Here is a 12,394-nt window from a genome sequence, read left to right as displayed (position 1 = left end):
GTACTGTCTAAGTTGGAAATGGGTACACCAGACAGTTATAATAGCTTTTCCATTGTTTCTGACACGTTTGGCACAATTCAGAGGGTTCTTAGTCCTTTCATCAGCACAACTTTTCCATTGTGTTTCAATTGCAGCCTGAATACTTAATACAATTCTTCAACTGCTAAGCAAGATTCTCTAAATATATTACTATGTATAACTGCAGCTTAAAATCTGTACTCTGAACTAAAATATAAATAACCTTCTCTTTTGTCTAAAGCTTGGTTGATTATAAAAATGGCAGCCAAGAATAAGTTACTTAGTTTTACTGCTCTTTTTTTTTTAGGCCTGACTGTTTTCCATAGTGATGTTAAAGGTCTAGCGGAATTACGTATTTGACATTCATGGTTGTACTTCAGCTAGTGAGCAAGAACAAAAGCCTGTTGACCTGGGATTAAGCCAAATTTATTCTTCTGTTCCCTGCTACTTCTCTTAAAAACAATAGAGCTCTGTGTAGCATATTAGCAGATTGGGGTGGAGGCAGTCGGGGTGACCCTAACTCAGGTTTCAGAAGTTCAAAGACACTGAAATCCAGCATACTAGATAAGTTGTTCTAGTACAACAAACACTCTGCTCTAATATTTTGACTTTTCTGTAACAGACTAGGCAATTGACCCCTTTGGAATTTTACCCAACATTCAGTGTCTTGGAGCAGTAGTATAGCAGTTCATTAAACAAGGTGCACTACTAGTTTGGTAAAAGTTTGGGAGGGGAGAAGAAGTTGGCTTGTAAGACATATTAGTGGTCGCAAGTAACTAAGTGATAGATGGTTTCTCTAATACTGCTATCCCAAGGGAAGATGGATTAGCCATACCCACTTTGTGTGTGTAAATTAAAAATGTCCAGCTTTTTAAAAAGGTAAAGCTAGCAGCCCACCCTACTTCTCCAGCCTTTCCTGGTGCTGTGCTGCTATAAGCTCTGGTTTGGCTTGGTGTTGCATCCAAACCTCAGCTCATGATTTTATCTTTCATCAAACAAACCATAACATATAGCTAAGGTGTGTTCTATAGTTTACCACTAGTGGCTTGTCTTGAAGAGATTTACCCGAACCCAGACCCATGCTTTGATCAGACAAGTCATGGCTTCAATCGCAACTGGAGAAGCAAGGCAACAACTACTTTCTCTCTGGGAAAACTACATGTTTGCTCATTTGCAGTAAGCCATGGCTGGAGTTACCTGTAAACTGCCCTCTTGTCTTGCCCTAAGCAAGGTGGTTCTTCTAAGATGAGATTCAGAAGCAATACAAAATACACAAGTGAGTGAGAAGATTAAAGATTTTATTCTAAAACAGCAGGCAATGTATACGTACCAAGCAAGTACTTCAGTCTGCCACTTGGAAGCCCTCAAGAAGCGGTGATGTGACTCCCCCAGGTAGCCTCAGTTTGCATGGCTTTGTGGCCAATTAGTCAGCGCACGAGCTTCAAAGAAACTGCCCAAAACCGTCCATTTTTATAGATAGCCAGTCTTCGAAGTCACACAGGTTATGTGCAGATCATCCATTAGCCACCCCCTCCCAAGGCTTCACTTTCTCAAAACAATGTCCAACATCAAAGAAGGTACCCAGCATTATCCTCCACAACTGATTAAGGCAGCTTTGTGTGGTGCTTCACCTCCTCTCAAGTTCTCGGGACATTAATGTTCTCACACCATCAAAAAACTTAACAAGAGTGAGGGAGGGGGAAGGGACAAGCTGGCAGGGCTCTATGTCAGACCATTAATTCCTCAATACATTTTTTTCCTTGCAGATGCATTTCCCATACACCTCTCTACTGGAATATGCAAAACTGAGCTTTAAGAAATTGCGGTGGGCAAGTAGCTGTGTATGCACCATGTGTTGTACAAGTGCTTTGTACAAGCCATGCTTTCATCAATAGAAGGTTCAGCTTCTGTTTGTGATGCATTGGCTGTGGTCATAGCTGTCAATTGTGATAGCTAAACACCAGTATTCCCTCCTAAAGTAATCACTCCCTTACTGATTTCATGTCTGTTTCCATACAGAGATAAACTCTGGAGCTGTATAATGATGGCAGTCCTAATCCTACCCATGTGGTGTCTGCTTTTACACTTAGCTAGAGGCTGTGCACAGGTTTGCAGAATGCTGCTGTTGCAAGTATACATTTTTTAAAAAAAACTTTGTAGGATTTCAGGGCAGTGTACAGTCATAACAAAAATACAATGAACCACATACAACCAATAGAATTCATTTATATCTGTTTATATGTTGCTGTAAACAGATGTTTACCTTGTGCTTGGAATGACTGTAACACTGGCACAAGGTAGCCTGCTCTAAGGAAGATGTTTCAAATTTAGCAAGCCACCATTGAAAATGATGCTTTTTGTTAAGTACTATATATCTAATAAATGGGAAGTACCTAATGGAGAGCTTTAGTAGAAAAAGAAAAGTACAAATGCTATCAAGACTGAGATGTACATGGAAGAAATGTGGCTGACCTGAAGAGGTCTAGTGCATCCCAAAACAGGATAGCACTTTTCATATTACTGTAGCTGTAACAGGATGAAAATAAAAAATGGGTCTATTGACTTGCCTAGCAATCAGAAAAAAATAGTTAATACAAAACAAGATGGCTAAGTAGGAAACTGGTATTGGCAAAAATTATATGGGAAGGTATTTCTGAAGGAAATATATTGTTCCCCATATACACATACAAATTGATATGTAAATTTCATGAGACTTGCTCAGGTCAGCTACATTTTTTATTATGCCCACTTAAATTTATTAAAGCATTTTTACCCTACACCTTAACTAAATAGACTCCTAGATCAATAAAAAGTCACTCCTTGGCCAGTTTAACAATTCAAAAGACATACTGTATCACAAATTAAACTGCAAGGAAGAGAAGACTGGTTCCTATGCAGTGGCGTAGCGTGGGGGGTGCAGGGGGGGCCAGCCGCACCGGGCGCAACATCTGGGGGTTAGGGTTAGGGGGCACAGATCCACGGGTTAGGGGGCGCAAATCCACGGGTTAGGGGGCACAAATTACTTGCCTTGCCCCGGGTGCTGACAACCCACGCTACGCCACTGTTCTATGGACTGAATGAGATCCATCTGCTCAGTTGCCGTAGAGCACCTGGGTGGGAGTTCTTGGGGAAAGGGATAACAAATGCTGCTTAAATATTTCTGGTTTCATGTGGGAAGCATGTAATTTCTGCTCCAGTATTTGAGAACCTTTTGTAAGCTACTTTCAGAGCTTTTTGGAACTATAAAGTGAAATATAAGTTCTACAAATAGGTTCAGGAGTGAGGAGGACACCAGTTCTTAAAAGGAATTTCTTACAGGAATTACAATCAACTAAATGTGTGACATGTTTGGCAAAGGAAGTTGAGTTAATGGAATAGCTTTGTATCCATTCTCTGCCTCAGTTCAATGAAACATTGCCAGAAATCCATAGAAATGCTGGTTTGCACTTAGTTACCTTCAGTTAAGCAGTTCTGAGAGGTCTTTAAGGAGACTTGGTTTGTACCTCTACAGGTTACATCTAGCAGGTACGGATTTTCAACACTTTACTGGGAAAGGGTTATGTGCAGAAACAGGCATTTGTGAAGAAACTGAGACTAGACCACAATAATACAAATGGTACACCAATTAGAAAAGAGGAAGGACTGGGAACTTGTGGCCATCCAGTTCTGTTCATCCCTGATCATATCTTATCCCAGGGTTGAGGAATCTGGCTCTCCAACACCTGGAGGGACACAGGTGCCCCCCTCCCGAACTAATATAAAGGAAATCATTTACCACACAAGAATGGCTCATTCCCTCTGAGTGCAAAATTGGGGTAAGCCTTGTAACTGGTATAGCTTGATAGCAACTGTAAGTGGCCATCTGCGATTTCCTGATCACACAAGTCTATGGATTATTTCTGGTACTGTACAGATTTTTTTCATGACCTTGTGGGAAACGGCCACTACTATAAATCGTTTTAAAAAGGCATTATACAAATCAATGGAGATACGGTTTTTCAGCAGCGGTTGGCTTTGATGGCTAAATGTTCGGACTGAGGCAATAAGCATCGGAATATCAAGTGCCCCATATAAATGCGGTTTGTTGTGTGTATTATCCCATATAAATGCGGGCTTTCCTATGAAGCAGATATAGGGGAACTTTCCCTCTCCGGATGTTGCTAGGCTACAGTCTCATCAACACTGATCAAACCATCTCAAGGTGATTTACGAATGAATTACGAATTAAAAACACACAAACAACAACAACAACAAATACCTTTGGAACAATACCTCAAGCCCTAACAAGTGGACAAGTCGTAACCCTGGCGAAGTCAACCACTAACTAGACTTGGTAGGGTTTGGTCTCCCACATCTTCCCCATCTACGTGGATCGAAAGAAGGGCTGGGCAGCTGGGATGCGAGGGTTGCTTTTTAATCCCTCGGGCTCTCTGCCCAGTGTTGGAAACGGAATCCTGCACCAGAACTCTCGTTGCGCAACAAAAGTGCGGCTGCTACCTGTGGAATTCCCACCCCTTGCCCCGCCCCGCTTTTGTCGCAGGAAGGAGGAGGGAAGAGCTTGCGGCCTCCTGGCCTGCAGGGGGCAGTAAGGCAATCTCCCCTGAGGTGGCGGCGCTCGCGAGAGGCCTCTGTCGGTGGAGCTCCTCCCCTCCGGTCGCTGACTGATGACGTATAAGCAGGAGGCCCTGTGGAAGAGTGCCTTCATCCCGGAGCCCTCATGGCCTCTTGCGGCGGCGACGAGGCGGTGCTGTTCAGACGCGGGGCCGGGCAGGTACTGGGGTAGGCCGGGCTTTCCGTGGCCCTTCACAGGGTTTCGCTTTCCCTCCGTGGGGGCCGCTGTCGGCTGAGCGGGCGAGGCCGCTCCTCCCGCGTGGGGCGCTGCTCAGGAGGGACTCTGAGCTTCGCAGTTCAGCGGAGCGGATTCTGAGGGGAAAGGAGCTGCTTTTTTATTTTTTACTTTGACGAAGTAATATAAGTAAATAAGAATAAAATTGTACACCCCGTCACCGAGACCATTCCATTGTAACCTCCCAAACCCTCTTGCGAGGGTTTGACCCCTTTCCGTTTTAACAGTACAAATTCTACACACACCTTCCATAGCTCCTCAAAATCATTTCTCCTGCATGTTCCCCGTATTAATGTCACATTAGAAAGTAACTGCTTAAGTGGGGTGGGCAAGAAGGTCGACCCGCTTCCAAAACGGAAGCAAGCAGTGGTATAGTAAGGTGAGTGGATTTAGTGGTCGCATTGGGCATCTCTTCTTTAGATGGCACTGTGGACTAGGCTTCAGTCCACTTACCTGGTCCTGTTAGGTTACTTCTGAGTTAGACATGTACACCAACTGCAAATGCCGCATACCAGCCCTGTTGCTTGGGGCAGGGGCTTCTGTTCATTCTGCTGAGTGGGGCCTTGAATTTCTGCTCCAAAGGCTTGCCCTAGCAACTTCAAAAAAAGCATGAGCTATGCACAAAATACTGTAAAGCTGTCTTGGAATGCAACTAGTTTCACAACTAAGTTCTACATGCACAAGGGGATGCTTGCATTTGCACATGGCAACCAGTTATTGTAACCAGGGGAAAGCCTCTTAGGATGTGGCATGGCAGTCAGTCATTCAAAGATGGTTTAAGGAAAGGAAAGGAACCATGTGGCAGCTGCCATGCCTGAACTAACTTTTTAGATGCCAGCAGTAATATAGTATATAGCATGAGATAATCTTAATATATTGAAGAAGCCGCACCTTTAGATTTGGCTGTAACTCTCAAAATATCTTTTGGGTTTTTTAAAAAGTTTAAAATAAAAAGGAAACCTACAATTCTGTTTTGTCTCTACAGAGTGATGATTCTGATATATGGGATGATACAGCGCTCATAAAAGCATATGATAAAGCCGTTGCGTCCTTCAAGGTAAAACATATTCTAGCCTGACCCACCTGCTATGCAACATGTGAACTGCAAAGACTCGAGCTTGTATGGTGGTCACCCATTCTGATCCTTCACTGTCACCCCAAAGATAGGTGGATTGGAAGAAAGGGACAGAAGAAGATTGTTGCATTTTTCTTCTCTCAATATCCTTGTGGTTTTTAACAGCTGGGCTGAAAGCAGATAGTCCATGGAACAGTTCTTAGTGCAGAAATGCAGTGACAGGGAAAAGGTCACCTGTTCAGTTTGTCACATACATTTTTAAAGCTAAAGGAGCCTGCCAGGAAAAAGCTGGCTGCTCTAAGAAGGACATTCTGTACATATACTATTTTTTTATTTTTAACATTGGCTTAGAAGTTAAGTTTTTATGCTTGATATGTTTTGATTAATCAAATTTGGTGCAGTGCATCATTATATCAAATGATCTAGATGAAATATATGAAAATTTCAAGTAATAATTATTGTATTAATACTAGTAAAAAAAAATTAAATACCAATAGCTGTAACACAGTTTAAGGAGTTAATGGAGTTGGAAACCTGCAAAATAATTATTTTGTATATTCTTTCCATCAGAATGCTTTGAAGAATGGTGACTGTTCAGAGCCTTTGGATAAAACAGAACAAAGCGCTGGGACAAAAAGAAAAAATAATAAAAAGAACAAGAGTAGGAAGAAAAGTAATGCTGGACCACAGAAACAGGTGATTTTGCAGGGAGGGGAACCGTGACAGGAGATAGTACTAAGAATGTTGTTTTTAAAATCGTGGCATTAAGATCCTGTTTCTTCAAACATAAATATATGCTCCCATATACAAAAACCTAAAGCTTTAGCCATCTTTATCTTGTTGCACTTGATTTTTTACAGGGAAATAACTTGGTTTTCCCAATGGTCTGTATTGTGCCTTTAGTTCAGTTCAGGTATTCCAGTCCTTAAAATGGGGAAATACTTTTTATATAGGCAATAATAATGTATTATGCTGTTGGAAAGTATTTTTAGGTAGTGCATCTGCAGAACTATTTCAAACAGAGGTGATAAAGGATGAAGTTTTAAAACTGATTAATACAAAGTAAAACATAGCATGATACTCAAAGTTGAGTTTTTAAAGCTAATGTGGCTAACAAATATAGAAGGAGAGTGCAGTTTACAATATGTTAATTTTTAGATAGGTGTGTTGAACAGGTATGTCACAAATATGACATACATGTATGCAGGAGAGGGAAAGCATACTTGTATAGTAGAGTGAGGAATAAATTCATAACACCACCAACTTAACATTTTTGCCTTTCAATGCAGTGGAGAGTTAATGATGCGTGCAGTGCAGTTTGGTCTGAAGATGGCAACGTGTACCAAGCAACTATTACCTCAATTAACTGGAAGAAAGGGACTTGTGTAGTTGTCTATACTGGATACGGAAATAAGGAAGAGCAAAATCTGTCAGATCTGCTACCACCAACGGATGCTGAGGGAACAAATGAGAAAAGTGCTGCTGAGGTGAGGCCAAGTAGAAAATTTACATTTCACTTGAAATGGGAACAGTTTATCATTGCTACATGTCTTTCACTGCTCAGGGAAGTACAGTGTGTGAGGATTAAAGCTAAAGCACATGAAATAGAGGATTTTACCATTTTCTGTGCGAGCTAAATTTAGTCCTGGGCCTCCTGCACATTATTTATTCCCGGGGGGGGGGGCACAGCCAAGCCACATGAAGCCCTCATAGCAAGGCTTTCTGCCTGTTTGCATAGCAATTTCTGATTGGGAGATTAAAATTCTGCTGCCTGCTTTTTATAGAGCTTCTCTAAAGAGCACACAGAAGGATGTTTGTAGTAAACACACAACACAAAGGTTGGAGATGAAACATGCCTGCAATTTCAGAATAAAAGGCAGCATTTCCACCCACACACATTCCAGTGCTATCTCCATGGTTCTTGAGCCCAGTTGTATATTGGTCTAGTAGTAGCTTTGATCCCATTTACTCGAGCAACTGCTGTATATCCATAAGACCACATGGCAAGCAGCTCAAATAGTGAGGTAAAACAAAAATTCTACTGGCTCCCTTTGCAAAAGATCGAAAGCATTTTGCTGTGTTTTCACCTTTTTGTGCTGCTTGTGGCAGGCTACTTCTGTTGCAGCCAGGGAGTGGATTTAATTGTGCATATTTGAAGCATGTTAAAATGCTTCTAAGTAACATCCAGTATTTATTTATTTTTTTAAAATCAAGGCAGAGGAGTAGGACATAAGCAATAATAGTTAAAAAGGCAGGCATGGATGAGAGTATGTCAAAACTATGTCAAAGTAGAAATAGGGGAAGGATGAAAGTAGAGTTCCAGAAGGGCAGGTTCATAAAACCTTTTAATAGTTTGCATTTAAGAGGGTGTCTTTTGGAATGCCACGAATTCAAAACAGAAGAAAATCATGTTGCTTTTTTTGAGTTTCATTAGTTATAGCTACGTATGGCTTGCAAATACTGGTTGCAAATTCCTAATTACTGTTATTTTTTTAGAATGAAAACGAGACTCAGTATTCAACAGATGAAAGTGACATCTCATTCCGGTCACCTGGAAACAAATACAATCGTACTAAATCAGCACAGTGGAATTCTCACTTTCCTCCACCACCACCACCAGTACCGGGCCTTGGAAGGGTAAGCATAGAAGCAAATCTGAAAGACATCCAATTACTATATGGTAGTGTTCCAGCTACTTAGAAGAGTAGTATCTTTACCTTTACAAGCAGAATAACAGGTGTCATGCTAGTCATGGACGTTTTTGTGAGATTTGGGGGTTGCTGTATCTTGCATGCTTAATTTTGCAAGCATTGGTATAATGAAGACCTTTTATTGTATTTTAAATATTCTCTCATGTAGACTGGAATGAAATTCAGTGGACCTCCACCTTTTTTATCAGGCTGGCCTCCACCATTTCCATCAGGACCACCGGTGAGTGATGGGTAAAATGTGTGACAGTAAAGGGATACTCTTGTCACAAAAGGGAAAGTTCATAACCCAGACGCTGAATGGTACCACCTGAGCTGGGGATTTAAATAATGGAATGTTCCCCTACAATTATTATTTCCCTAATTCAATTAAATTTGCATTAAGAATTGTCCTAAATGTTTGTAGTGAACAATTGTTTCTTGTCCAATGTCTTGAGAAGGTAGTTATTCCAGTTCAGAAGTCTTTCATTTATCTTTTTAGTTGATACCACCTCCACCACCTTTCAGTCCAGATTCTCCTGACGACGACGAAGCATTGGGAAGTATGTTAATAGCCTGGTATATGAGTGGCTATCACACTGGTTACTATCTGGTAAGAAACATACATCTTTTCTGTACTAAAATGCAAGCAACTTGCCTAAGTCACCAATTAAGGTGCTAACACTGCTTAAATAGGTTAATCTTTCGATTTGTGGCTGGTCAGCACCTGACAGATTACATAAAATAAATATTTCTGTAGCTCATGGAACACTGTGGCTGACAGACTTGCACACATTTAATCGGGAGACAATTCTGCTGTGTATTATCTTCTGATTATAGGGAGTGTCAGTTGGTGCGCCGTCTCTTAACCAAAGACCTACTGAACTGCTTTTACCACTGCTATTAAGAACATTTAGATAATCAGGTTGAGTGTAATATGATTTCCACCCCCAGTAATTTAGAGAGCGGAAATATGAACAGGTCCTCTGTAACAACCCATTCTCTCTCTTGTATTGCACAGGGTTTAAAGCAGAGCCGCATGGAAGCTGCCTTGGGGAGACATGCCCACTCTAAGTAGCTGTTGTAAGTACTGCATTTTGTTTTAACTTTAACTTGCAATGGAGGGCAAGCTGAACTTAGTTTCATTTTGAAGGCACAAGATCAGTTTTGGGCTGGTGACATATTTTTTTTGCTTTTTCTGGAGATGGGAAAGCACACCTTATGGTGTTTCTTTGGGAGCCCACAGAAAATAGGCTCCTGTAGCTAAATGAGTCCAGGGTTGCTGCAATGGGGGGGGGGGTCAAATAATAGAATGTCGCTTGTATGAGCATATTCTCCATAAGAGTGCATGTGTATGAGGGATGGATGGCTATCAACATCAGATTTTTAAGTTTCCTCTATTTCTGATATAAAGATCAGCTTTGATAGAACATGACCTTAGCATTGGCATAATTTCTTCTAAAATGAATTTACTATCCCACATGGTCTTTTTAAAACTAGGTTTAAAAAAAAAATCCCAAGAAGGAGGATATCCCAACTCTGTATTGGTCAGCAAAGAAGCTTTCAATGGTAGCAGGATTACTGACTGGATAACTCAGAGAGGAATCTGCCAGCAATGTTTTCATCAACATTAGCAAAATTTCTGAATGGATAGCCCTGCGTTTTTTGCAAGGTGCCCGTTTCTTGTTAATCATTGGGTACCTATTCTGGACTAAGTGAACTGTTCTTCAAGTGAATCTGATTATTTGGACTTGCTTTGATTTGTAAAGCAATCTTTCAATTTGTAGAATATCTTCATTTCTAACTCTTCAGTGATGCCAAGCTGACTACACATTTAAACCTTAAACGAGGTCAGTTTTATTTTGCCGAAACTGATGTATGTCCCTTTCTAGCTGTGGGTGGCAGTGGTGATAACAGAAACTGTGTAGTCACGTGGTTAATTATGCAGCAGTCCAAATCCCAGGACTAGAACAATTCCTAGGTAAGTTGAGAGAGAGATTACTTATCAGTTACACCATTCAACTGGTTTGTATTAGTGATCAATAAAATTATTTTTTTCCAACTTGCGTTTGTATAATATGTCAGTGGGTGGGTGTTTATATTTAGAAAGCTTCTAGGTAATTTGTAAATTACCAAACATCTTTTTACATTTTGTTGTGGATGAAGATTACATCTCTGAGGGAATTGAACTTGAATTTTTATGCAATGATGTCTTTAGGTTGTTCAGCACACACCCATCTAGGTTAAACACTTTGTTAGCAGGAAAACATAGCACTAATTTCAAAACCAGAATGTAATAGTATTCCTAAATAAAATACCATATGAGATTATACTATTTCGGAAATACAACTACCCTTCATCTCCTTAACCCTAGCTTCTGAAAGTCTAGGTTACATATGGCAGCAACTTCCCTCTCTCTTCTCCCTTGGGTCTTGGGTCTTTCAAATTTCAGTGGCACCCTGTGCAAAGCCAAAATTTGCTTCCCCCACCTCTCACTTTCCATTGTGCTCAATTCACTGCATCATGCAGTTCGCCCTAGACTTGGGCCCATTGTGGAGGAACTGGTTGTGCTGCCCTAAATCCGCCTCTACAAGTAAAACTGAGAGAGACCCTTGTTTGCAACCCTGGAGAGGTGCTGCCAGTTAGAGCAGACAATACTGTCCTAGATGGAGTAATGGACTGACTCAGCATAAGGCAACTTCTGTGAGCCTCCTGTTTTAGTTTCCGTGTTATTTTAAAGGGAGATTTTTATTGTTTATTTTGAATTACGAATGTTCATATTTCAGAATTTGTGTACTTTGTAAACCACTTTGAAGCTTATTTTTGACAATTAAACATTAATCAATTCATTAATAACATTTAGCTGGTGAATGTGTCCTTGTACTAGGAGGTGTGGCCTTCCTCTTTGAAGGATACAGTAGTGCAGCTACTCCTAGGGAAATATCCTGGACCCAATGGCATTTAATAACTACCACCCAATCACAAATACCTTCTTTTTGGGCAAGGTACTCGGGGTCATGGCAGTGCAGCTGCAGGCATTCTTTAGGTAAACTGATTATCTACACCAATTCCAATTATGGTTCAGCCTTAGTTATCCTGACTTTGATTGGGAGAAGGGGGAGATCAATCTTGCTGTTCCTGCAGCTTTTGATGCCATTGACAATGGAATCCTGGACCATCTACAGGAGATGGGTAACAGGGGCACCATTCTGCCATGGTTCTAGTCTTATCTTGAGATGGTTCAAGAAGAGAGCATTGAATGAGTGTTTCTCAGCCTTCTGACTGTTATTGCAAGATGCCATACTGTCCCCAGAGCTATTTAACACCTATGTGAAGCAGCTGGGAGGGGTAATGAGATTTGGAGTGAGGTGTCACCAGTACACTGATGATAACCAGCTCGGTTTCTATGTAACCTCAGAATTGGGAATGCTTGAGAAGGTCCTGGACTGGTGTCTAGATGTAGTGGTGGGCTGCATGTGAACTAATAAGCTGAGTCTGAAACCTGGCAAGATTTGGGCTCTGTGGGAGAAAGTCACAAAGCTGCCTGCTCTAAATGGGGTTGCACTTTCCCTGTAGGAGCAGGTTCAGTCTGGTGTGGCCTCTGAGATCCAGCTCTGCCACTGGAGTTGCAGGTTGTTACAAGGGGTATGGCTGAAGCCACAGGCATGTCCACTGCATATGTGAGCCCAACATATACCCTGAGAGGAATGGAAACTTGTGTGGAGTCAGAACATGAGTTTATTAAATAAGCATGTATACATGTATGCC

At 41.2% G+C, this 12,394-nt stretch overlaps 1 protein-coding gene across 1 annotated transcript; it reads left to right on the top strand.

Moving 5' to 3' along the window:
* Positions 1–4,656: 4,656 nt before the first annotated feature.
* On the top strand, positions 4,657–10,688 carry LOC310827357 (survival of motor neuron protein-like). The gene is made up of 9 exons (XM_083703341.1): positions 4,657–4,789; positions 5,850–5,921; positions 6,510–6,635; positions 7,229–7,426; positions 8,436–8,576; positions 8,799–8,870; positions 9,129–9,239; positions 9,648–9,709; positions 10,127–10,688. Exons 1-8 carry the CDS (start codon positions 4,736–4,738, stop codon positions 9,702–9,704), a joined length of 831 nt encoding a protein of 276 aa, XP_083559467.1. The 5' UTR covers positions 4,657–4,735; the 3' UTR covers positions 9,705–9,709; positions 10,127–10,688.
* The last annotated feature ends 1,706 nt before the right edge of the window (positions 10,689–12,394 follow it).

Source organism: Podarcis gaigeae (genome assembly GCF_964106915.1).
Source record: "Podarcis gaigeae genome assembly, chromosome: 11".
Lineage (NCBI taxonomy): Eukaryota > Metazoa > Chordata > Lepidosauria > Squamata > Lacertidae > Podarcis > Podarcis gaigeae.
Note: the sequence above shows the minus strand (reverse complement) of the source record. Positions and strands in the feature narration are given on the sequence as shown.